The sequence below is a fragment of the Cervus elaphus genome, chromosome 24 (genome assembly GCF_910594005.1).
Source record: "Cervus elaphus chromosome 24, mCerEla1.1, whole genome shotgun sequence".
NCBI classification, from domain to species: Eukaryota; Metazoa; Chordata; class Mammalia; order Artiodactyla; family Cervidae; genus Cervus; species Cervus elaphus.
In genome coordinates this window covers 46,429,267-46,456,369 of record NC_057838.1, presented here as the reverse complement: position 1 = coordinate 46,456,369, position 27,103 = coordinate 46,429,267, and the positions used below count along the sequence as shown (strand labels likewise).

Here is a 27,103-nt window from a genome sequence, read left to right as displayed (position 1 = left end):
AAACGGGCGCTCTCTCCAGTGATGGGTCAAAGAACTTGCCTAAAAGCCCTCTTGCAAAGCTCAGGGGAGTGACAGCGAAAAGATTTCTCAAGCCAGATTCCTACGATTCACTGGATCTACCTTTCTGAGCCCATACGCACAATACTTCCCAGTTACCTGGGTGTCCCCCAAGACCCCACTAAGATCTGGACACTCCACAAAACCCAATAAGGATCATCAGACTTCAATCTGCCAATGGACTGTAAATCACTTCTGTTCCTTCTTGAGCAAAAAGTGTGAAAGCAAGTGATGAGCTATGAGGCACGTGTGGTCTGCGAGGGGCAAGCATTCCTTCCTCTGCTTTAAATATTCCTGCTGGGTGGAAGCGGGCCAGCATTGAGCCCAAAATGGTAGCAGCTGAAGGTGTGGTCAGTTTTATTTTTTTCTCACATAAAAATATACAGGACACTTAAGCGCACAGTATTTCCTCACGCACACTGAGGTTAATAATTCACAAACTAACTGACATTCATCAAGGATTAGAAAATTGAAAGGTGGTTTGTGCAAACACTCCTGTTCTTGCTCTTACTTAACAGCTGGTTTATTTAACTGATGGCTTCTGTTGCCATTAGGGGCAGGTAGCACAAAAGGTTAGGCATGAAGGCAGATACGCCACTATCTGGGTTGCTCAGCCTCTGGCTTACATGTTATCCAAAACCCTGGAAGATCCCCTGGAGGAGGGCATGGCAACCCACTCCAGTACTCTTGCCTAGAGAATCCCATGGACAGTGGAGCCTGGGGGGTTACAGTTCATGGGGTCCTAAAGAGTTGGACACAACTGAAGCAACTTAGCACGCACATGCACACATAGAGGAAAAAGCTGGACAAGTCCAGGAAGGTGAAAATCCAGGATCGCAAAAGTCCTAGTTTGCTGATAAGACTTTATTGTAGTCATGCTCTCTGGTTTCTAATCTGGGCAGATGGTCAAGTCCCCAAAATGCCATTGCGAAAGAGCAGGAGGTGCCCACAGAAGAGGCAAGCTGCCAGGATCTCAGATCAGATTGCCAATCCCCCAAAAAGGAGGGCCCGATCCCCTCTTCCCTCGACACTCTTTCCACTTCTCTTATCTCACTTCGGTTTCCTCTAAAACGGTGCATATGTGTGTTGAGAGTGGGGAGGAGGACTGTAAGGCTGCTTTCTCCAGCCGCTCCCGAGTGTCTCCAATGCTGCAGGACATGACGCTGACCAGTGGGTGGTGGTTGTTTTTCAACCAGGGGAAATTAAACCTCGGGGGTCTGTGTTATCTGCAAAGCCATGAACTTCACACAAACACGGGACCTACCACCTGGGTTTATGAACCTGCGATAGCGCTAAGGCCACATGAATGTCCACATAACCCTTGTTAAAGAGGTTACACATTAACCGCCACAAGGCTCAAGGAAGAGTCTATCACCCACACCATCTCCACACCTCTCATATCCCGCCTTTGAAAGTGTTTTCTAGAAGTTGCTACCACGGCACTGGAAATAAATAAGGCTGGGTCCACATTCTTAGTTTTTAATAAAGCCACGACTTCAGTGGGGGGCAGCTGGCCCTTAAAAGGGACAGAAAATAATACTAAATAACAGTAAATGCAAAAGGGCAGACGTACAGGACACAGCCAACCACTGGTTATTTCACCAGGTCTTTCAGGGGCATGGGGAAACAGTGCCTCGGGACAATATGGCACAGTAGAAAGACCGGTGGTCACTCACACAGGTTTGGAAATGAGTGAACACACACTAGTGTCCTGAGCTCCAGGAATGGTGCTGGACTCCAGGGCCACAGGGTAGCAAGGTGGCCTCTCCCCTGACGGAGTATATAACCAGGAGGGGAAGACAGATGCTGAGTGAGTCACCAGAGACATGTTCCAAAGGCCACCCTGGAGCACGACCACAGCCAAGCTCACTTGGGTGTTTGGACAGACCCCTCTGAGCAGTGGTTTAACCTGAGACCAGAAGGATCACACGAGTCACGCCGAAAAGGCACAGGGATGAGAGCATAGGCAAAAGCTCCAATGGGAAGAAACGGCTCGGCTGGCAGAGGTAACTCCAGTCCTGGTATCCAGTGACTGCAGAGGAGGGCGGGCAGGAGGCAGGGAGCAGGCGCCTGGAGCCACATGGACGTGAAGCTGGACCTAAGGGACCCCAGTGTCCAGGGTGGTGAGTCTCACACTTCAGACTCAAAACCCAGTTCCCCAAAGAACTGCTTACAATGCAGATCCTCAGTCCCTGGAACCACAGACTCAGACTCCAAAGTGTGGGGATGCGTTAACTGGACCCCATGGCTCCCTGGGGGATAGCCAGCCAGCCACCATGTCATTACTGTTTCAATAATAATCAGCCCACTGGCCAGTTGACCCGCATTGGTGGATCACCAGAGGTAGACTGGCAATGTTTTTCCAAAATCTACCTGTCGCCCTTCTTTCAAGCAAGACTCCACCACCTGGGGCCCTCAGCACACCCAGAAGAGGACTAGAGGGTAAGAAATGAGAAACAAGTAAGAGGAGATCGGGCCCCCCAATCCAGGCCCAGGGCTCTCAGTGCTCACAGAGGTACAGTCCAGACCCCCTGAAGTAACCCCACTAGCCACTCTCCCCCGGCTTCTGGCTCTAAAGGAAACCGCTGCAGAGCCTTGGCTTCCTTTCCCATTAAAAGCCACCAGGACCACAGTTTTCAATTAGCTGTGTCAGCCTACCACCCCGAAGCCGCCCAAGTTCAACATGTCAGCCCTCCCCCCAGCTTCCGGTCGCCACAGAGCACTTCACACCTCCCTATTGTAAACCTGTCCAGAGCAATTACCCTGCCTGCCTTTGGACAGCCTCAGGACCGCATTTCTGTCTAATTTATAGCTGCAAAGCTCTGGCAGCAGAGGCAGCCTTGCCCTGGAGCGGAGGAAGTGCAGAGAAAACGGTCAGACCTGGCTGTACAGGCAAGCGCACAGCCAACGTCCTTAGGGTACAGAAGGGCACATGCTCCCCTTGTCCCAGCGGCGGGCACGGTGTGCTAGGCTCCCCCAGAGAGCCTGAAATCTGTACTCGCTGCGGGAAAAACTATTGTTCTGTTCTGCCGCATTTCCTCCTTTGCTTGGAATTACAAACAGGGAGGCAGGTACAGCATACACACTAGGCAAATACTGGCCCGTTTTATTTCTACCTGAAGATCTTAAAAGTCTTTAAACTCAAAAATAAAATCCAGCTCACCCAAGGATGGCGAGACAGAGACATTTCTGTCCCTGGGGAATTCAACTCATCCAAGATTTTATGACCTGTCTTTTTTTTAAAACTTGCCCTGTTTACAACTCAAAAGACAAATGATCCAACTGAAAAATGGGCAAAGAAAATGAATAAATATTTCTCCAAAGAAGATACACAAGTGGCCAAGAAGCACATGAAAACTTGCTCTGCATCACTAGTCATTGCTGCTGCTGCTGCTGCTAAGTCACGTCAGTCGTGTCCAACTCTGTGTGACCCCATAGACGGCAGCCCACCAGGCTCCCGTCCCTGGGATTCTCCAGGCAAGAATACTGGAGTAGGCTGCCATTTCCTTCTCCAGTGCATGAAAGTGAAAAGTGAAAGTGCAGTCGCTCAGTCGTGTCTGACTCTTCGCGACCCCATGGGCTGCAGCCTACCAGGCTCCTCCGTCCATGGGATTTTCCAGGCAAGAGTACTGGAGTGGGGTGCCATTGCCTTCTCCGCATCACTAGTCATTAGGGAAATATAAATCAAAACCACGAGGAGATACTGCTTCATACCCACCAGCATGGGTATAATTAACCTGACAGAGATAACAAGTACTGGTGAGGTTGTGGAGAAATGGGAACCTTTATTCCCTGCTGATGAAATTGCAAAAGGTGGTGTGCAGCTTCTGTGTAAAACAGCCTAGCAGTCTCTCAAAAAGTTAAATATAGAGACACCACACGACCCAGTAATTTCAATCCCAAGTATCTACCCAAGAGAAATGAAAACATACATTCATACAACAAACGCTATACACCGATGTTCATAGCAGCATTATTTGCATCAGCCAAAGAGTCCAACAACTTATGAATGGATAAACCCAATGTGGTCTACCCATGCAAGGGAATATTATTCAGCCATAAAAAGGAACGATGTGCCAATACATGCTACAACATGGAAGAACCCTGAAAACACGAGGCCAAATGAAAGAAGACAGACACAAAAGATCAGGTACTGTATGATTCCGTTTATATGAAATGTTCAGAGTAGGCAAATCCAGACAGCCAGGAAGCAGATGTTGCCAGGGGATGAGAAGAAGAGTGAGGAGGGGCTGCTAAGGGAACAGGGTTTTGTCCTTGGGTGACTAGGATGTGCTGGAATTAGCAGTGATGGTTTTACAACTCTGAATAAACGAAAAAAAACCCTGAATCACATAGTTTGAAAGGATGGCTTCTAGATATTTAAATTTTATCTTAATCAATCTATTATAAACAAAACACAAACACTTTTGCTTTAGCAGGCTTTCAAAATTATAGACTGAAAATGCCACCTAGCTATAATACTTCTGTACCACACAGATGCAGAAATAAACCTTTTCTCTAAATGCTAGGAGATAAATGCAGTGGGGGAACAGGCAAAATGTTCACATTTCAGATGCTCAAGGCATGGTACCACCTCTAAAATCCTTTCCACCCAATCAACTCCTTCTTGCTTCCTAAACTGCACTACACTCAGGACCGCAGCTCAGTCCACGAACCTGGAAGAAGTGGAAAACCTCAGTTGGAATGTATCCTCCCGCAGAAAATAAATTCTCAAGATCTCAAAACAGCATTTTTTTTTCTTCTGAGTAATTATTTAATAAGGCTGTGGAAAGCAGGGTTTTCCCGACGGCGAGCCTTTCAAAAATTAAGAACAAGCCAGAGGCAGGAGGAAGTGCCACCACAATGGGGAGAAAATAAATTGGTTAGATTAAGATCTAATTGATTAAGATCTGATCCCTTTCTGTGGTTGGTGCCGGTGGATTTTAGGGGAAAAAAAAGCATGTTATTTCGGGAAAAGTCCTTCCAGGGGAAAAGATGGGCAGGGGTGAGACTCTCTATTTCAGTTTTATGTTAAAAATTCACTGAAGCTGATCAAAAGCAGATACAAATGGCCAACACTCCCCACTTGCTCCGAACAGGGATGCTGGTCCCTTTTGTTCAAGAAGTGTCCCCCTAGACCACAGGTAACCATGACATAGCACAGTCTTTGCCAGCACACATGCAGTTAACTGGGAAGTCCAAAAGTCTAATGGGGCCAGGACGCTAACCAACATCAAAGAGATTCCAGTTGCTCCCCTTATGCAATAAACTTCTTTCACCCGACATCATTCACACTTTCAGAGTGCAAAGTTCACTCTGATATTGGTGACTTTCTCACTTTGTAGCTTTTCTGGCAAATATCCCTTGGCCTGGTTGTTCATTAATATGTAATAGGAACATTAAAAGCATTGTTTCGCCTTCTAGGGAAGCTGTGGCCAATTTAATAAAGTCGACATTGTCCCTGGGATGGAAGAACTGGTACAAGCTGCAGACAATTCAAAGATGCCCAGGTCAGAGGGTAGGTACCTGTCCACACCCTCACACTTCACATGCGAGGTATGTATTTCACAAGATGTTTTTGATATTCCTACTTGGCAAAGGGGTAAGATTAAAATGTTGATCTTACCGCACAAACGAACCTGGCGTTTCTTTCCCTTTCAACACAAGATTACTCCTTACCTTTTAAACCTCTCCAGGAAGTTGTGATATTTGTGGCAGGAAGACAGATGAGTTAGAAGGGACATCTCCAGGGCAATCGGGCGGACTATGGGGATGCTGGGGAGGGCACTACTTTTACTTTTCAAATCAGACACACACCAGGACAACTCACTTTCGAGACCATGTTTACTTTGCCGAAAGCCACACTCTAAACACGGGCTCGTTTGTAGAAGGGAAGTGGCTTAGAGTCCAACCTTGTTTATGCTCCAAGTAGGTTTGACAGAAAAACCACATCAATTTGTTTTAAAATAATTTCCATTTGCTGGAAGCTGTTCTTGAAGGGCTCTCCACCACGCTAATCTGCTCTGATTCCTAGCAGCTGGAGGTGCCAGGCACGCCGGCCACAGACGGGGAGGGCTGGCACAGACAGGCTGGTTCTGAGGGCACGGCCACAGGCTGGGGGGATTTCGGGGGACCCACAAAGACACGGCGACATCCCCCTCCCGGACGCACAGTCAACTTTGCTTTAAGAAGAACACACAAACATTTCCTAGTTCAGAGGCAAAAGTGAACTAGGAAATTGACACGCCCACACAGAAGCAGTTTTCTAGGCAATTACACCTTGGCAGGGTGGGGGAGGGAGGCTTTCCAGGCCCTCAGACACACACCATCTCTGAGTATCAGGGGTACTGGATGTGTGTTTGAGCCCAAAGGTCACAGTTGAGGGTGCTAAGAGATGTTATTTGGCTAACTAAACCTAAGAAAAAGAAGGAAACTTAAAAAAGGAAGAGTCCATGGGTAACACGGGCAAAGATCTTTGGCCTCACCATCTGAAGAAATGCAGATTAAAGTAATCCAATGCTATTTCCATGTATTAAACTGGTGTGTGGTCGAAGAAAGAAAGCAATCTCAAGTTTGTGAGGGGAAAATGGGCACAGTTTCACATGTAAATCATAAATCCACAGCCTCTCAGAAGCAGCCGTGTCAAGTCCTAAGAATTTGCATATCCACAGCAATTTAGATTTAAGTCATCGTAAGGAAATAAGAAATGTATACACATATAAGGATGTTAAAGAATAATCCTAATACTCAATATCAGGGAAGTTTAATTATGACTTAAATCATAGTTATTTAAATGTTTAAAGTTGGAAAAAATATTCATGATACTGAGCCTTAAAGCACATGTTCTATTGTACATACACCTGAAACTAATATAATGTCACAGGTCAATTTTTCCTCAATTAAAATTTTTTTTATAAAAGCAGAAATTACAACTGAATGGTAACCATAATTTTGTTTTAAAAAAAAATATATATATATATATATAAAACTTGTAATAGTATTCAACCACAGACATTATTGGAAATTTATACACCAAGGTGGTACATATAAATTTATATAACAAGGTGGTAATATTTACCACTGGATAGTAAGATTAACTATTCTTTCTTGTGCAGCTTCCTCTTTATTCAATACAATGCCTACCATGTGTCACCAGAGAATTAAAAGTAACTAAAAAAATGCACGGGGAATACCCTAGCGGTCTGGTGGTTAGGACTCCAAGCTTTCATTACCAAGGGCGCAGGTTCGATCTCTGGTTGAGGTTAAATTAAGATCCCACAAGTCTCATGGTGTGGATAATCAATCGATAAATTAAATAAAATAAATGCATGTAACTGGGATATCAGGTTAACGGCACAAAACCCCTTTCACATCAAGTCACCTTCCTCAGCTTACCAGGTACAAAAAAGGGCCTTACCTCTGAATCACAGCCCGAGGCCTCCAAACCATTAAAATAAACATTTGAGGCAGAGTTTACCAGGGAGAAGATAGCTTTCCCACTGCCTCTCATTAACATGTCCAGGGGACTGCCCATGCCTGAGGTGCATGCTTAGCAGGGTCAGACTTAGAAATCCATCTGCCCAAAATGTGTCCAGCCACAGACTAAACCTCTCCTCTGCCCTGAACCAGAGGACACGGTAACCCGCCCTCAGCGTCCTTACAACTCATCTGGTCAAGGAGAACAGCCTTTCCCTGTGCCAACAAAGAGGGAGGGGAAAAAAAACAAAACATGACCTTGGCCTGATCATCCCTTCTGTCAAAGAAGAGGCCTTAGCGAAATGAAGAAGAGCCAGGCAACCCAAACCAGCTGCCTGGCCAGGGCTCAGCATAAACTGAGCAGAAAAACCACAAGGGGAAGGGTGTCTAGACAGCCCTGGTCTAGGTGAGAGGCAACCCGCCCCTGCTGTGTCAACTCTGCAAAACCGGGCTCTTAGCGCAAACACAACACGCAGGACGGTGACCAGAGACCCCAAAGGAAGGCAGGTTCCATGCGGTGCTTAAACTAAAAAAGGAAACAATACTTGGTTACATGATTTCACAGCCACCCTCCCCCAACAGAGGGAAGGACCAAAAAGCAGCCACACCTTCTTGGGGCGTGGAGGCTGCCCATCTGTCATAGCTCCACTTGGGTGCCACTTCTTTCTTCTTGCTTCCATTCTTTAAAGTTCTTCAACACAAATATTTGGTGGAGGGTGGAGAAAACTATCAAACAGACAAGGTATGGAAACGACAGACAGCTGAGCCGCTGGGAGCCCTCAATGATCCCCACTATCTGGGAAAGATGTTTATGTAGGACTTACAGGAGGACACAGAAAGAGGACTGACAGCTCCAGCTATATCAGGATCTGTCCTGAGCATTTACTGTATGCCAGGCTTGGAAAGGGATTCTGGGGCACCACGTGGATCAGAACCAAGGCCAGTCCCTGCTCCAGGGAGCTGACAGTTTAATGGGGGAGTGAGGATGCAGAACTTCCAATCAGGATGCAGAACTTCTGTGTGAAGTACTGCAGGGTCCCCGAGGCAGGACTCTGTAACCCAAAGGGAAGGTCAGCAAAGGTCTCCAAGAGAAGAGACATTTAAGGGGAATGAACAGGAGTTTGCAAGGCAGAGAGAGAAGAACGCCTCTCAGGCAGAGGGACATGTGACACATGGAATATTAAAAGAGCCTGTAAAAAATCCCACCTGGTGGCCGGATGCACGGAACCAGGTGGGAAGGAGAGATGAAGCTGGAGAGGCAGGTGGATGGCCAGAGGATTAGGCAGTGGGAATCCTATGTTCTAATGCGTAACTCTGCCAAGACCCCCATAGCTGGGGGGGGGGGGGGGGGCAGTGGGTGGAAGAGATGAGAGTAAAAAGTCCTTTACTTCCTGTAAAGTCTGCATAACACAAAGAAAATATAGAAGAAAACTGAGCATAAAACAGATCCACCAAATAGCTGATGAATTCCACCTTCTTTCCATCTCTCCGATAGAATCTTTTTATAAAATGAAGGCGGTGGGGAGGCAGGCAGGGGCTCACTGATGGCCACAGCGGTCTCCCGGGACGGCTCACAGGGCTGCCCAGCCAAGGCACGCCACGGATCGCAGGCGGAGCACACACTCCATCGGCTGGCCTAACTGTTTATACGTTCTTGAGTTAAAAATACACCACTCAGGTCAGCGTTAACACCAGGGCTTTATCACCAAGGCTCTTTGTAAGCCAGTTACACAAGCGGGCCTGTGACTTGCCCATCTTTTAAATGTGCCTCAATCTGCAAATTGTCTGCCGATACATCAGTGGGATTATAATAAAGCCACCAAATACACACGCATTTGAGAAAAACACTTTCCAAACCCAAGGATACTTTACTGTTTATAAATAGTTTACTTTTTTTGATCCCTGGGCATATAATATTCGCAGTTGCTCCAGAAACCAAAGAAACATGGAACAGGAACACAAACCACAACCTCACGGAAACAATAAACAACAGATGGCGAGACACATGCGCAGGCTGCCACCCCTGCACCGGAGGGGCACACCAGAAATGGATGCTGACACACCAGCCTGCCGACGAAGACACGTGCCCTTCCAGATCACGCTCCAGACACCACTTATGGAGCACCAGCCGTACACCTAGAACTGTGGTAGGTGCATCAGGCCACCAAGCAGGTGAAGGACCGATCATGGGCCTCCAGGAATTCACAGACTTGAAGGGGATGCCAGACAAACACACGAAAGCAGATGACACCAATCTCACTGAAGTCTTTCTAAATACAGTTATGTCGTCCGGTTTGGGTTCTAATTCTGGCAAAGGGCTAGTTTCTGGGCAGGTTATTCAACCACTCTGAGCCTCATGCAGAGTTAAGGTGACAGCTAAATGAGTTTGTGTTGATGTGTCCTCATGCAAAAACACAAACTATCACTGCTATGTGCTGGGGCCTCTCTTCTAACAGTTATAAATGATTTCAATTTTGCCCTCCCTCACAATAACTTTAGTGAGGTGGGCTCTATGATTACCCTCATTTAACACAGAGAAGAAACAGAGTCATTCAGAAGCTAAGTAGATTGCCCAAGGTCACCCAGGAAAGTAGGCACACATGCTACACTGTTGCCATTGTACTACCTAAAAGCATGGCTGGCTTCATCACCGCCACAACACCCGTCATCACCACACAGGTGACATGAAGGGGGCTTTGTAGAGGACGGGGACCCAGTATTATCTTCCCCAGCAGACCCTACAACTGTGTACTGTTCTGGCCTTTTCCTGGATTTTATGGCTTGAACTTACTTGAAAAGTTCAAGACAAATGCTAAAATAAATTTGGACTCTAATGTCACATTTGCCATAACTAATGATTCTGATTAGTTGATGTTTACAAAAATTTTTTTAAACGTCTGCTGTCTCAAAACAAAGGGAGGGGACCCAATAAGTAAGTGCGGCAGTCATATTGCTTTCCATATATGGACATGTCTATTTCAGGAATCACAATCTCATGTCCAATTACTCTGCCAATTTCACCTCAATGCTCATTTTATTTTTTTAAACTCTGACTAGAATTTTCCAACTACACTGTAACTTTAAGCCTTTGTGTTTCTTCTACATTTAAAAAGAATGCCATTTCCCAATATATAACTCCCAGATGTAGAATTCACAGATGATTCATCTCGCAGAACAAGTGTTCGGAGACATCAGCTCCAAATAGAGCAAAAACTTGGAATTCCCTTCTCCCCCAAAGTTAAGAACTCGCCTAGATCTGCTCTGCTTGACAAAGTTTGTTTTCAATTATATTTCCAAATTCTTTTAACAATAACTGCATGGCGTCTGGCATCAACACATCTGATTCTTTGAAGTGGTTCTCAAGCAGAGAGCAGAAAATAAGGATAAAGTGGAAAGGAAGGGAAGCCCATCCATAATTTCTGGGCTTTATGTACCTCCAAAAGGGCTCTTTGCCACGTAAAATCAGACAAACCACAAGCTATGACTTCTCCCTGAAGGTCCACACTGTTGGAAGCACCACGACTGAAGAAGGCTCCTGAACTCATCCCTTTACCCATCAGCTGGGCTCTTCATGGGAAAGCAGGTCTTCAGCACAAAGAAAATGGCCTCTTACTCTTTAAACCTGAACGCCAAACACACTTCTGTGACGTCCTCCACAAAGGTCAATTAGGAGTAATCACACTTGGAGGGTGAACCTCAGAACCCTTCTCAGATACAATGAACACATGGGATCCTTTCTGCCCAGAAAACAGTGCAGCAAGCCTCAAGAACGAGAGCTGTAGAGCTATAAACAAGTACCGACCCAGTGATTCCCGGCCACGTGAGACTGGACAACCCCTGCTACCTCAAGTGGAGGGAAAAGAGACAAGGGTGTGTGAAAACTTACCTAAGCAGACAGACTCCAAGATTCCTCTGGGGAAGGACAAGATATAAACAGTAAATCCACCAGGACAAGGTCAAGTGAATAATAGTGTGTCTAATGCTGACAAAAGCTTGTGGAAGGGCAGGAGGACTGTTTGGACTATCTCAGAACGCACATGGGCAAAGGCCACGTTTAGGCCTGAAAGGGAGGATACTAAAAAAAGAAAAAGAAAGCCTAGTTCTTTGGACTATTTCCTTTAGTCCTAAAGTATTCCCTAACTCTTGTCAACCCTCCTCTCAAGAAATTCCAAACCACTAATTGTGCCTCCCAACTTCACCGCATTTTAGCTGTATCTCAAACAGGGCTCCAGATTCTCAGAATTAGCTCTACAGGATAAAAAGAGAGAGAAAAAAAAAAAAAAATCAAAAGGTTCCACCTTATGAAACTGTGTATGACAAAGAAAGAGTGGAAAGGAAAAAAAAGTCCAAGACTTTCCACTGAAGGCACAAATGAACTCGACATCAAAGAGAGGTGGATATTCAGGACACAGAGGAGAAAAGCTTCCAGACTTGGTATAACAAATGAAGTGTTTTAAGGAGTTCCATTATGACAAAGACCACGATTTTCAAAGCCAGTGTCTGACCAAGTGAGAACCAATGAAGACCCAACGCAGATGGGTAAATTGCTATGACCTTGACCAGAGAAAGAGAGAGACCTCAAAATTGCAAAAATCAGGCCCCTAGACTTAGTATGGACATAGTATGTGTTGGGCATCAAGTATGACCTTGATCTGATAGTACGGACATAATATGCTGTTGAGTTTCCACCTTGAAAGGCACCCTCAAAAGAGCTCCTTGGTAAAGGGTTAACAGTTCCTCTGATACCAGCAATGTTCCCAGCATGTTGCCAATGGCGAGCCAGCTCAGGGAGGACAGACAAGGTGGGGCGCACTGCCCTTCCTCGGGTGATTACTAGTGAATCTGCTACAGGTGGCTCATCTAGTCATTCACCGACGGCCGACTTGAGAGGGATGCTGCCTGCAGTGGCCCTAAGAAAGGCAGAGGAGACAAGTGCCTCTTTGAAAAAACAGGCCCTAAATTTATTTGCCTTTTGTGACGAGATCTTAAAAGGCTAAATCAAAGATCTAATGTAGGTCTGCACCAACTTCTGTGGTTTTCTTTGGGAAAAAGAGGCAATGACCAAGTAAAGAAATATGGTGGAGTACATATGCCCCCCTTCAGTAACTCCTAAAGGACCACAGGAGGTGCCCCAAGAGTCCCACATGCACACCGTTTCCCGTTACTTCCCCGGGGCATCCAAATGAGGATACCACTCAGAAGCACCGAACATGGAAGGTGACTGAAGTAAGTATCCTAGACACAGAGAGTAAAATGACTGATTCTTACCATTCACTAAGTAGTGTAAGTTTATTACTTCTTTGTTTCAATTCAGATGGACTCCTATATTTGAAGATGAGCAGCCTCAGAAATCATACATCGCTTTACAGAAAGGAAATGAACTGATTAGATCAAGGTCATACTGCCAAGCAGGGGCTGAACTGGGACAAAACCCCTAACTTTCCAGATGTCCAGCCATTTTCTCAACCATCCACACTTCTGCCTTCACAGCTTTAAGACAACTATTTGTTTTTTTCCTTTTAGGTCAATAGTTTTTACTCCTCTTTGGTCTAGAGCCCCTTTAAGATGCTTAATGAAAATGTTAGCTCCTTTCTGCCCAGAAAGATGCAGTGAGTTTTGAGATTTCACATACAATGTAGTTCCCTACACTGCCCCATCTCCTCCCCCACCCCCAATAATATTTGAGGTCAGTCAGTCAGTCTGTATTTTAGGATAGTCTGGAATTCAATATAATTTAATCAATTCACAATTCTGTTTCAAATGAACTCGTGAAGGGATCCAAAAATCTAGGAGATTTTTCTCTTGGACAAAACACAACCATCGAAGAAGCCAAACCACTGTGGCCAAGAGTCCCACACAGACACCAAATCTGAGAAAACATTCAGAGGAATTTGGGATGGGGCAGACTTTCAGAGTTACAAAACATTTCAGTTTGCTTTCTGGATCTCTTCTCCCCCAAAGACGAAAGGAAACTCCATTCCATTTGAGCTGGAGTTTCTGTATCCATCACTTTGCTGGATCAACAACCAACTTCCTGGAAGCAACAAGCTCTCCTGGCTGTTTATAAGTTTTGCAAGCCCTGGGAGCTTGTGTGCCAGAAACTCACACCAGCCCAGGTGTAGGGAGGAAATCAAAGGAAAAAAAAATTAATTAAAGATAAAATAAAAACTAAAATGTAGGCAAGATGCATGGTACTAGACCAAGGTCCTGCACAGCAGAAATCAGATGAAACAACAAATTTATAAAATAGAAATTAAACCCACAGTCAGAATTTCTCAGTTTTAAGCGCCCTCCCACCCTGTAGATCTTTCTTAACCCCTTCAGTGTGTGCTTCCACTTCCCTAAACACAGAATGCCCTGTAAGATGGTATCTAACCAAATATCATATAAATTTTATTAAGCTTAATACACACATGAATTTAACCTGACCATGTAAGACAGCTTTTAAAACCAACGAACACCACAGGATCCATACAGAATTAGATTTTCACAAACAGAATATGGAAAACATTCCACAGACTTTGATCAAGTGGATTGGTATGTAACTCCCATTCGGACTGCTAATTAAGCTGCAACCAGCATGAAATCCATTCTAAAAGTCTCTCCTAACCAACAAAGTAACAGGCTGCAGAGAAATTAAACTGTGCATTTTGACAAAACCAAATCAAACCATTCTGCAGCTACTTGAAGAAAAGCATTTTCAAATCTGTGTGAAGTTTAAATCAAGCACAGAGGGTTCCAGGAACATAGTTCTTTGCTTTGGGGGGATTTTCTTCCAGGGTGCCTCTCACTCTATTTAAAGCAGCCTCAAGTAGCCACAGCTGGAGGGTCATGCTTACAAAGTAAACAATAGTTAACTCGATTCAGACTCACGACTTAACTACAACCAATAGCTAATTACCCCTCTATTAACCAATAGTACCTGAAATATCACTTTTTAAATGACCCATTTGGAATTATGCTCGTTCACAAAAGAATTCTTATCAACAATTAATAGCAGAGAAGAAACTTCCAATTAACAGCTACATGGGGAGAGATGAGAGTTCCTCAGAATTACCACATTTCAGGCAAAGGCTAAAAGGACAAAAGAACTAAGTACCTCTCACAAGAGAGAGACAAAGCTGTATTCTGAGAGCATACAAATTGACAGAGCACACACTATGTGCTCAATAAACATTCTTTAAAGGTATCGTTTACCAAAAACTCCCTTTGGAAAAACAGACTTAAAACAAATGATTTTTTTTCCCCAAAAGGCTGTTACAGTTAGCACTTCTTTAAACCACCCTATAGCAAATAATATATGCAAATTATATCTCAAAAATAAATGTATCTTAATTTTTTAAAACCTATCTATATCTTCAGATGAAGTGATATGCTCGGATTTGCTTCCAAAAAAAAAAACACAAAAAACCATGGGGACAAGTCTATTGCGGCATAGATTAAACAAAAGAGGCCATTATCCAAAATAACACAAATAGCAAACGCTGAGGAGGGTGTGGAGAAACGGGAACCTTGGTGTACTGTTGGTGGGAATGTAAATTGGTACGGTCACAATGAAAACAGTATGGAGGTTTCTCAAAAAAATAAAAATTGGGTTTCCCTGGCGGCTTAGTGGTAAAGAATCCATTTGCCGATGCAGAGACATGGGTTCAATCCCTGACCTGTGAACACCCCACATGCTGCGGAGTGACTAAGCCCACGCGCCACGACTACTGAGCCTGTGCTCTAGGTTCAGGACCCACAACTACTGCAACTACTAAAGCCCAAGAGCGGTCCTGTTCCACAACGAGAAGCCCTCGCACCCCGACTAGAGAGTAGACCCCACTCATCACAACTAGAGAAAAACCCGCGTAGCAATGAGACCCAGCACAGTCATAAATAAATAAATAAAATTATTTTAAAATGCACAGCTAAAAATAGATCTACCATATGACCCAGCAATTCCACTCCTGGGTATAAATCCAACAAACAAAAAGACTAATTAAAAACGATACAAACACCTCAATGTTCATTCTGGCATTATTTACAACTGCCAATACACAGAAGAACTTAAGTGCCTATCAACAGATGACCAGATAAAGAAGATGTGATGTGACATCCACATATATATGTAAAATGGAATACTATCCAGTCACAAAAAATGAAATTTGCCATCTGAAGCAACACGGATGGACTTGGGAGGGCATGAGGCTAACTGAAATAAGTCAGACAAAAAGACAAGCACTATATGCTATCACTCATATGTGGAATCTAAAAAAATACAACAAAGTCGTGAACATAAAGAAAAAGCAGAAGACTCACATATATAGAGAACAAACGAGTGGTTACCAGTGGCAGAGGGAGGGGGGTGTCAATGCCTCTTCACCCAGCTTGACGTGCTAAAGTTTGTGGGTACCAACAAAGAGCACAGTGACTACAAAATACGGAAATAAAGTGAGATTATCCATTCCTTAGTTCTAAAGTGCTTGATTCTTCTCACTGTATATCTAACAGGCCATCATCAAGTAGGTAATCCAGTGAGGAAGAATTTTATCAGTGCAATGTACGCCCTGACCAAGATAAGTATGAAATTACTTGAACAGCAATTATAAACGGGTGGTAGGAGCAAAGGACAGGAAGAGGAGGTGGGGGCGGGGAACACCTCCTAAATACTGTATAATACAGTCTTAGAAGATGAAGTTGTGTGATTTGTTTTTAATCAGCTAAAAAATAAAATAATTAACTCTCCACTATCTTATTTCTCAACATATAGGTAATTCTACCGCAGGACAGAACCTCACTCCTCTCATTCATTTTCTTCCCAATAATAAGAGACCTCAAGAAAAAAAAGTACCCACAGATCATAAAGGATCAGAGACTTGGGCACCATAAAAGTTTAAAGAATAATCAATGCAAAGTGCTTCAAAAGAAGACAGGCCATGCTTTCTTTAAACTCTCTGAAGGCCACCTTTTGCCAAAATAAACTGAATGAGCAGTGATTGGAACCTGCATCCTGGTTCATAAGGAAACCAAGATGTATTAGGACTTACGGAGATGAACAGATTGGTTGTTCACACAATGGGCTTTACCGGTTATGCTAGATTAAATAGTAATAAAGACGCAAACAATCGTAGCCGTTCATGTGGGCAAGGCTGTGAATCACGGCCATTCATGGGGGAAGGGAGGCAGGTACAGGTGCAGGGGCAAGGAAAGAAACAGCTTTTCAGGTGGCATCCTTGCCACATTCCACGGATGGCCCTGTGCTCAATGCCCATGTCCCCTACAAAGTTACTGCACGATGGCAGACAAACCAAACAAAAAATGTCGGAGATCTCCAGCCCTCTGCAAACCACCCCACAATCATCTCCCCTCACCCTACCTCCTCCCTCAAACATTTCCAAAGAGAACTGGGTACAGCAGAGGATTCAGCCAGCCCCCGAGTTCGTAACCTAACCCTTGTTTGGAAGAGTGCACCTGCATGTTTCCAAGCAATTGACTGAGCTTCTTGGTAGGGATCAGTTTCAATGAAACCCTGAGAAATAATAGGGTAAAATTATTAGTTTAAGGGCCTCTTACTTCTCAGCCTCCTTCCCATATCCCACTTCCCAGGAGGGTAATGCTCAATAGACAGTTGTATTTGCACAACTGGAATACATTTATAAACTACCTCAATCATTTTTTGCTAATTGCATAATTTGTATAATTTTTTGCAACTGTTCAGAGAGTCCCCCTTGAATTTGTCTGAGCTTCCCTAGGGCACACAAAGCTTCACTGTATCCATATCACCAGAAACTTTATGGCAGAAGGCCACTTGGGGGCTGAGCCCTGCCACCTGCTCCCAACAAATGAGATCTTCATGTCAGAAAAGCACTCTTCCCAGGAAGCCTCTGTCACCAGGAACTCCCGACTTGGAGAGACTGGCCAGGCTACATGGGGACACAAAACCTGTTAATGGGGCGGGAGGTCTTAGCCTCCAACCTGTGCCCTGAATCATCAGCAAGGTGACTGACCCACATTGGATTAGGCTGAATACACATTGCCTAACTCTGTCTTCACGGCAGCTTAAGGTAGAATATTATGATTCCTTCTTTTACCAACAAAGGGGAAAGTTTCACCACAAATCACACACATAGCTGTCGGGTGGCAGAGCCAGGAATGGACCCTAGAAATAATTTCCAATCTCATCATCACTACTCTGGAGTGAATAGTGAGTACTGGGTGCCATCAGCAGGGAGGAGGCATCCAAATCATTACCAGAGAAGAATAAAAGGAAGCTTTGCCCTCATCCGCTCCTTCCTCCATCACTAACCCAAACAAGACCTGAGGATCGATCAGACATCACATGCCAAGCTGCAGGACAAAGAGAAGCGCTGAAGGCAGGACACCAAAGGCACGAAATCCAGGGGAACAGGAGAGCACCTTTTTAAAAAACAGTGACTTTTATAAGTAGACTGGGTTTATAGCATGTATCTTACAAGATTATGCATAAAGTATATTGAAACCACACGTCAAGTATGAAATTATATAAAACATATTAGTAGAGAAATGTATAAAGCATAAAGCCCTTGGATAAGAAAAATTCATAAGCATACCCCACCAAACCCCTAAAAACTAGGATACAAATTAGCAACTTTCAATCAGACCATAGACAAACCACAAGTTACATTTTTTCCATAATCCTTATTTAACTACTCATTTTGCTTCATGGCAACAATGGTCCTGTATCAAGTCCTTCAGTAGAAAATTTCTCAGTCTACTCATATAATTGGCCAATTAATAGGTAAGTCTGGACTGCCATTTTAAACCCCAAAGTTACATACAAAAGGAACTCCAAGAGGGTTAACTACTGTGCAAATTTTTACCTCTGGTCTCCGAAGTCCTATTTCTCTGGGGAAATACGAACAGATCTGAGTTTGTGACAGATTCCCACGCTTTAACATGAAACAAACGCAGAAGACAACCACATTACTGACACATTATGAACTGAAGCCAGGACGTAGATGGAATGGACCCATAGGCTCAATGACATGCGTAAGTCATTAAACACCACCACTAACGGTTCCTAAATTTCCCATCAGCCAGGAAACATTGGGGATTTTCAGATATATTTCCCCTCCTCTGCCTGGGAATTTTCCTCCTACCCCTCCTCCTCCGGTCTCAAGACAATGCCTCCAGCCTTTGAAACTGCATCCATTGTAAACAGCTCTGAATATTAACAGAGCCCAGAGTTCTACTCTAAAAGACCCCCAGGGTTTCTAACTGCAGTTGCTGAGGAGGGGAAAGGTCCCCAATGAGTAAATGTCACCAAGCTCATTCACAAGTCATTGAAAATCAGGCTTGCTCATGAAACTTGGTCTTTCAACCTATGGGCTAAGTCACAGGAATCCCTCTAAGTTTTAAACCAGAGATACTGGTACAACCAACATCCTTGACTGCTTACAGCAACTTTCAGTTTAATGAATCCCTTCAGCAGATTTCCCTCTCTGGTGGATGTCACTTTTGAAATAACCAGTGGCTATTTTAAACCACCTCCTTCCCCAGATAACAGACCTTTGGGGCTGCAGCAGGTGCAGAGAGCTAGGCCAGGGGTATTGTTAAGTCGCACAAAACCCTAGCGGCTCTCTTGCATTCCTGTCCACACTGAAAGAGAAGATACTGAAAAGGCTTTGCACCAGGGAGACACCTCTGCAGAATGGGGGAGAGGCCCTTTCATTGTGAGCATGGTGTCTGAGGGAGAGTAAGGTCAGCCAGAGGTCATCCCAACGTGCACAGGGAAGGCTGCGTGGGGAATTCAGGCCAAGGCATTAATCGGAAGGGAGAGAGACTTACAGCCCCTGGGCAGGGCTGCAAGTCCCGTGGAACTGGACATCCACTGGGACCCAGATCTGATTACTCTGCACAGAATCATCATCCTTCTGGAGATGACGAAGTACTGCCCACAATACATTCAAAAGTTGGGAAATCTGGTGACCTGATGTAAATATGAAAAGAGATGAACACGCTTCTAAAACTGTCCCTTGTAAAAGGGGGCAGGAACAGCCCTGACATACACGATAGGCAAGAGACACCTTGGACTTTGAGGTCTCTGGGCACTCCCTAATTTTAGTCCTCAAAACTTAGATTTTATGACTATAATTTCATATCAAAGGCACACTTAAATCCTGTGCCTAAAAAGGCACCCAATTTCATTTCCCTGACTTGCCCTTATTAAAAAAAAGTGTCAAATAACATAAGGGATGCAGACTTCCCAGGTGGTTCATTGGTAAAAATCTGCCTGCCAAGCAGGAGATGCGAGTTCGATCTCTGGGTTGGAAAGATTCCCTGGAGAAAGACATGGCAACCCACACCAGTATTCTTGCTGGGAAAATTCCATGGACAGAGGAGCCTGGTGGGCTATAGTCCACAGGGATCGCAAACGAGTTGGACACTACTTCGTGGCCAAACAACAACGTATCACATAGGTGCTCCATCATGTAGGGGAGGTGAAGCCAGGCTTCTGACACTTGAAAAGGACTGAGCTCAGGCTAAAGCTCCCCCAAACTTTAAAAGCACTTGCACTTCTCAGATTTTCTCTCTGCCCTTACCCTGTGCTGGACAAGCTCCCTCTTCAGAACAAACCTCTGTCTACACCCACAAACTGGAGAATTGGACGTTCATGGTCTGCTGAATTCTTCTTAAGTGATAGAGACAGAAAGAGGAAAATGGGCAGAAAGGAAGACCTCAGGGCAATCCAGACTATTATCTACCTCTTAAAACAGACACACACACACACAAGTGCGCGCGTGTGCATCTTAGCTTTGGTTCTGGAACAATTTGGTCTTATGCACTTTAGATCTAATTTGCATAAACAGGATGGAAACTATTTTCCAAACCCTTAATTCACAACACCCTGCACACCTGGGTCTTCCAGCACAGCTGTAAAATTTGAAAAAGGCCCTCTTTGCTTCCCAACAACAATGGGAACCACCGTGGGGCTTGCGTTTAGTTTTCTAATATAATCCTAAGTACCACGTAGGTGCCCAAGCTGACAGAGAAGTTCGACTGAGTCCCCTGGGTTTGGTAATGTGAACAGGTAGGGAGACAAAACACAAAAGAGAACCAAATCAATACATTTGTCTTAATGTGACTCAGAATGACCATACCCGGTGACCTTTAGGGAACATCCTTGCTTTCCAACGCCAAGTCATCTTCCCTCCAAGCTGAGAATCAGTGGTTCCTCCTCCAGGGCCTGCCTGCCTTCCTATCACAGAATCATTAGCTCATCATTGAGTTGCCAGACCCTGTGAACAAGCAACGCTCTGCTCAACTTTATGCCACAGACAAGAGTCGAAGGTAAATTGTGTTTAAAGCATCTTAAACAGCTTCTGAAGCCATACTCCCCAAAGCAATTTCAAAGAAAGAAAACATCTGAGTTCTAAGAAGTTCAACGTCTTCTAAGGTTCTGGGAAGTTTGAAGAGAGCTTGGCAGAGCTGGGAGCTATTTATGAATGTGCTGGTTGGACTAGGCCGTTCTCACCTACGTAATGGGATGGCAGACTCAGTTATGGCTCGACTACTACAACTATAAGTTATTGCGTTGAATAAGTTATCCTCAGGCCCCAGGAACGAACATATTTTCCCTTCTCCCAGCACTATTCCAGTTCTGTTATTCCAACTGCATTTACATCCACTATTAAGGAGTTTTACTTTCCTTATGCGGGGCTTAACAGCAACTCCAAAATTAGATGCACTGTTTACAAAAGCAAAAAAGAAAAAAAATGTTCCATAAAGCCACAGGTCCCCTTCTATCTCAAACCCACAGCCTGAAATTGAACTAGCTGCAGTAAATCTAGTTCATGGGGTTATAAACTAGCTTAACGCACTTTCTAGACACAATGGATTCAGAGGGTGTAAAGTTGGTGAAGCTATAATGTATTTTATCATATATATAGACAGAGACTTTCTCCCCTCAAGTCTGACTGAATCATAGCCAGGAATATAAAACAAATATCCTGATGGAAAATTCAGAATTAGACTAATGACTTAAACCGAGAAATGTGAAGTCTGGGGGAGGAGGGGGAAAATATTTACCAAATTGTTCTTTAATCAGAAGAAAAACAAACTTCACAAACATTTTTTCAAAGGACACACATTTCCGTACTGAATACCATATTGCCACATACTAACCAGAGGCCATACTACTCACTTAAAATCTCAGCAGTTACCACCATAATCAGTATAATCAAGTCTCCTGAAATTCAGAATAGCCAGTTTTGTATTCACTGATCAGCAAATGTGTTGGGAAAAGAGAAAAGACTGCAATTTTAAAGGTATTTATGACTTGTGAAATGTCACTCTTTAGGAGACAAAAGCCCCCCCAAACAACCAGTAGTTTTGCTCCAAAAATTAAAGGGCAAGGCAAAGAGGATCTTGCAGCCATAGCAAGTGAAAAAAGAGGCCACCCTGTCCTTGCAGGAAGCCACCACTTCTGAACTCAGTGCCTTGCCCATGGTGCCACCGACACGTGACATTGGGAGTCACTATTCCAGCAGGTGAACACAAGCAGCTACTGATCCCATGACTTAAAACAATTAAAAAAAAAAACAACTACTTAAGAGTGTGTAAAGGCAAACCCACAACACCCCCGGACTGCCCCAGCCACACACCAGACTACCTAATGGCAGCTCCGGGGTCCACCTCCATTAATTTGCATGGCCACCACCTGTGTTAAAACCCCACCACCTGACCACCGGTTTTCCCTAAGTCAGGAATTCCAAAGCAGCAGCAGAACACTGAAGAGAAATCCTGTGTATATCGGTTGTGCTTCACAACTGCGTGGGATGGAGCGCTAAGCAGTGTGGAACGTTAAGAGATCTGTGCCCCACTCTCAGAGACACAGGATCTTCACATTTGAAAGGAATTAACTTCTTTCCCCTTATGGCAGTCTGAGTCTCAGACCACATGTTCTTACATCAAGCCACAGGTGTTGGTTAAAACTGGTGTCACCAGTTTTGTTTCTCTTTTTGAAGAGTGAATGTCATGCCTGAGGTTACTACTGTGACTCTTCTATGTTCTAGGAAAGATGTCCAATTATTCAACTAAAAAGCAGACTATTCAAGCTAGGCCTCTTCTGGAAGGTACTAACAGTTCTGCAGAGATGCTAATTACCGATAACTGGACAGGATTTTGACTCATGAAGCAGATCTGTTAGAAATTTTAAAAGGTTATGACATTCTGCCATGTTTACACAACTCCGTATTTGTGTTTTACTGAGAAGTGGCCCACCAAGTCCCAATAGGTCAAAATCCTGACAGCACAGAGATGAGACTCTTGCCGGTTAACACACTCTGCTGAAACCAGAGTCTCGCACCCTCTCCCGAAGTAGCACTACTCCAAGACTCATCTGCACCATTTACAGGGGAGAAATGCTACAGGGTGGGCCCCAAGGTGCACTGGATTGGCAAGTCCTAGGAGTCCCCTAGGGAGCAGCCAGGAAGGATCTAAACACAGTTCCCTAAGATACCAACCAGGGGGGAAAGGACCAACTTCCAGCAGTCACAGATGTCCAGGAACTCTCAGAGTCCCCTAACTCAACTCGGGGAGTCCTCCAGAATTTTGCGGGGGGCCAGAGCCAAGTCAGGCCACCAGTCTGGTGGATGAAGAGGCGGCTACGCACACTCTCACTAATAAATGATGTAAATGGAAGACTGGAGCCAAAAGTCACCTTCATTCATTACCCACTGGAAGGCCAAGCAGCTCAGACAAGAGAGATGGATTACAGGAGAGAGAAAAAGAAACACTCGCGGACCCCCAGACGGACTTCCTCACACTCTCCCCTCCAGATGTTTCCCGCTCTCCACCCACACATACACCCTCACCTCCTGACTCTTCACTCACACTCTCTTACCTCCACATTCCCACCCACTCACCAACTCCCAGATGGCTTTCATGAGCCACGCTCACTCACCTCCAGACCCCCACGACACTTTTTCTTCTCCAGAACCTCAAGACCCACATTCGCTCACCTTCAGACCCCAAAGACCCACGTTCGATCTCCTCCTTCCCTCCACGAGGTACACTTCCCGCCTTAAGACCCCAAAGACCCACGCTCGTGCACCGCCACACACTCAAGAGACTCACACTTTTCCCATCCAGACTTCTTCGCACGCACAGTCTCCTCCAGATCCCCAAGGACCATGTCACCACTACAATCCCACACTAACAGTTTTGCAGCTCATTCAAACTTGACACACACGAAACTCAAAGCGTAGCCCCTTTTCGGAGAAGCACCCCAGCCGCCCCGTCCGCAAGTGACAGCGCCCCGGGGCGCGAGGAGGGCGTAAAGGGCGGCACTTACAGACTCCGCGTCCAGGCGGGCAGGTCCCCTGGCAGCGCCGCCAACCCGCGCCCGCCGCAGTCCAGAGAGTCCCCAGCGCAAGTGCAGGCGGCGGCGCAGGGCGCCCGCGAGCCCGCTGTGGCCGATGCGGGCTCCAGCTGAAGCAGCAGCAGCAGCCAGAAGAGGAGAAGACAAGGCGAAAGGCGCGGGGCCCCGAGCGTTCCGCGGACCGGCCGCGCCATCTTGTCTGGAGCGCGCAGCGAACTCCCTGTGCTGGGGCTGCGAAGTCCGGGGCGACCGCCGGCAAGGGCAGGCCTGCGGGAGCTCCGCTCCGCACTAGGCTCAGTGCCCGGGCATGGCTGCCAGCACAAGTTCTCTTTGCGGTAGCGACTCTGACGCTCAGGGGGCCCCCAGTGCCTGGGCTACTCGGCAGAGCCAGGAGGGGGCCGCGAACCCCGCGCCCATCCGGGCCGACCCGTCCGTGCTCGCTGCGAACCCCACGGAGCCCAGCAAACGGTGCTCGGCTGACGCTCCTCGTTCCCCCGCCACGCTTCGGAGTCCCCGCGCACACCAAGTACCGCCGCCGCTGCGAGCAAGGAGCTCGGGCTCACAGCAGAAGCTCTGCGCCCGTAGGCATATTCCTCGCGGCTCCAAGCGTCCAGCTGCAGACTCCCGGCTGGACGACGCGGCCACCCCCGCAGTGCTCCAAGGGCCCGGTGCGCCTAGCTGTCCCAGCGCCTCAGGCAGAGCGCGCCCGCGCAGTTCCGGGCTCCGCACGCTCCCCCGCTTAGCCAGAACCCCGCAGACCTCGCGGCCGAACAATCAGCCTCTCGCCGCTCTCTTCCCCGCGGCCCAGCCCGGGCCGGTCCCGAAGCCCCGCCCCCGGCCGCTCGCCCTCACACACCCCCTGGGCTCAGCCGCCCGCGGCCTCCTGCCGGCCCACGTTGGATGCTTTGCAACAGAGCCCCGCCCCGCCCCGCCTGCTGTTCATTGGCTGCCGGGGTCCACGGCGGCCAGTTTGGACGCCCATTGGAGCGTTCACCATGATCCCGCCCCTCCCGCCTCTCCGGCCACCCCACCCCAGTCTCTTTTCCCACCCAAGGTGTGAAGGGCGGGGGACTGGGAGGAGAAAGGGAGAGTCGGTCTCTGGCTCTTAAAGGGGACTTACTGACTGATGGAGGAGGGGGATGCGCAGTGGGGAGAGGTGCAATAAAAGTATGCCCTCTGGGTGTGCGGGAGGAGAAAACTTCGGTAAAGAAGGCAAAGCTCCCGCTTTGGAGCTTTCTGGCCTCAACGTTTCTTCCCTCCTTCCCAGTCTGCAAACAGGGCCGGCGACTTAAAGTTTACACCCATTTTCCAGATGTATGCAGATTTAAAACTTCACTAATCTACTGCTGGGGGCATCTTTAGTTATTTTATTAGGGGTGACCGCCTTCCTCTCTCACAACCGGGAGCTCTTTTTGACTCTTGACTTGTTCCTGACCCCTTAAATCTAGCAATATATCCTTGATTACCAAAAGGAAAGTGTAATGCGTGCAGAAACCGAATCTGAAAGGTGTTCGCAGTCCCACCTCCGTCCCCACCTCTGCCCTGGTGAACTGAAGGGTTATCCTGGAAACACTCCAACATTTGATATAAAGGGGTTGCTTTGTTTGTTTAAATCACAGCCTTTTAAAGCCAGTTTTCAAGAAGCTATACATCAAGAACTCCTAAGAGACAGAATAAAAAGAGAAATAATAATTCTTACAAAATTACTAACTGTGGCTCCTATTGGTCCGAGCGTAGTAGCCAAGTGTTAACGACAGCGCAAAGAGCAAGGCAGGCACTCCGCTCTGGGGGGACGGGCGGGCGCGCGCGCGCGCACACACACACACACACACACACACACACACACACACACACACACACACACAGAGTGAAAAAATTACAAGATTAACACTTCAAGATATAGCTGCTCCTATCGACGTTTTGGTTTGCTGGTGTCTCATGTCCCTTCCTAAGAGTATGCAAGTTTCTAACATAACTGCACACATTGTCAGAAGAATTAAGTGAGTCATGTCTGTTGAAAAACATTTGCTCCAGCTATTGAAATCTGACTTCTGTGTTACCAAAAAGAAAGGAAGATGTTCCTCAGAAAGAAAAAAAAAAAAAATTTTAAGCATTGCTTCATTTTTGATACATTCTAAGGGGTTGCTTTAATTGAGATGTTAAAATTTTCCTCAGTCAAGAAAACTTTTCTTTAACCAAAACTGGGTTTGGGCTTGGTAGTCACGTGGTTGCTGGTTTCCTTTCTTTTTGTTCCCTCCTTCCCCTTTATCCTCCTCCAACTTCTACTGATTCACTATGCTATCAACTACTGGTGCCTCATGTTTTCCTTCCTTCCTCCATTCCCTCCTCCCTCTTTCTCTCTTTCTCCTTCCCTCTCTCTCTGCAAGATCTCAATAGTAATGCACAAAGCAAAGCACAAATATGTGTGTAAATTAATCCAAATATGATTCCCAAGGAACACTATCAGAAAAAGGCTGTACCTGATCTATTCTACCAAGACCTTAACCAGCTTTTATGTTTCATTTGTGACCCATACTAAACATACACCATCCCTCTGGACAAGAAGAAATAGACCTCTTTGTTACAATGCCTTTCAGTAAAATAATATTAATAAGCAGAAAGATGGAATTTAAAGGACCCCAAATTGGTGTAGTCCTCTATGTCAAGGTTTCTGAAACTTTTCATGACCAAAGAACACAAAATAGTAATTTAATGCAGAATACCCATGGAGTACTTCCTTAAACAAAGCTATCAGACCTGCCTTGCCCCACCTCAAATGAAACAACACATACAGCAGAAACAAACTGAACTCATTGAACCCCTTGAGAGGCTGACCTAAAATTACCTTTCACGTTTGTTCCACAATTGGTGTTATAATATGGACATTTATTGTCAAATGTTTTTCCAAATGCTTGTGGGTGCACCTGTGAGATACTTTCTTGGAGGGTAGGGAGGTTGGACCTGAGAACTGGCAAGGTAAGGATGTGCTCACAAGTCTAAAGCAGCCCCTGTGGTCTGGTTACCACGCAGCCAGAGAGAAGGATTCCAAAACCCAGGAACACTTGCAGGCACCGGGCGCCTGAGCCTTGGCAGTTCCCCTTGTCTACAGCACAGCATGAAGTCATGTCTGCTCCCCATACCATGTATGGAAGTTTGCCCATATACTAGCAACCTGCTTGTGACTGAAAGGAGAGTGTGGGCTTGGAGAGCTCAGGGGAGAATTCATCT

At 45.8% G+C, this 27,103-nt stretch overlaps 1 protein-coding gene across 3 annotated transcripts in view; it reads right to left on the bottom strand.

Annotated features, from left to right (window-relative positions):
• LRIG1 (leucine rich repeats and immunoglobulin like domains 1) overlaps window positions 1-24,748 on the bottom strand; it is a 112,816-nt gene extending 88,068 nt beyond the window's left edge. Inside the window, exon 1 of one of the 3 annotated variants that reach the window (XM_043886793.1) lies at window positions 23,849-24,748. In XM_043886793.1, coding sequence (XP_043742728.1) covers window positions 23,849-24,069 — 221 coding nt within the window. In that variant the 5' untranslated portion in view covers window positions 24,070-24,748. Of the gene's footprint in view, window positions 1-23,458; window positions 23,524-23,631; window positions 23,658-23,848 lie in introns of those variants that run through there. The other 2 variants (XM_043886795.1, XM_043886794.1) reach the window with 2 other exon arrangements.
• Window positions 24,749-27,103: the final 2,355 nt, after the last annotated feature.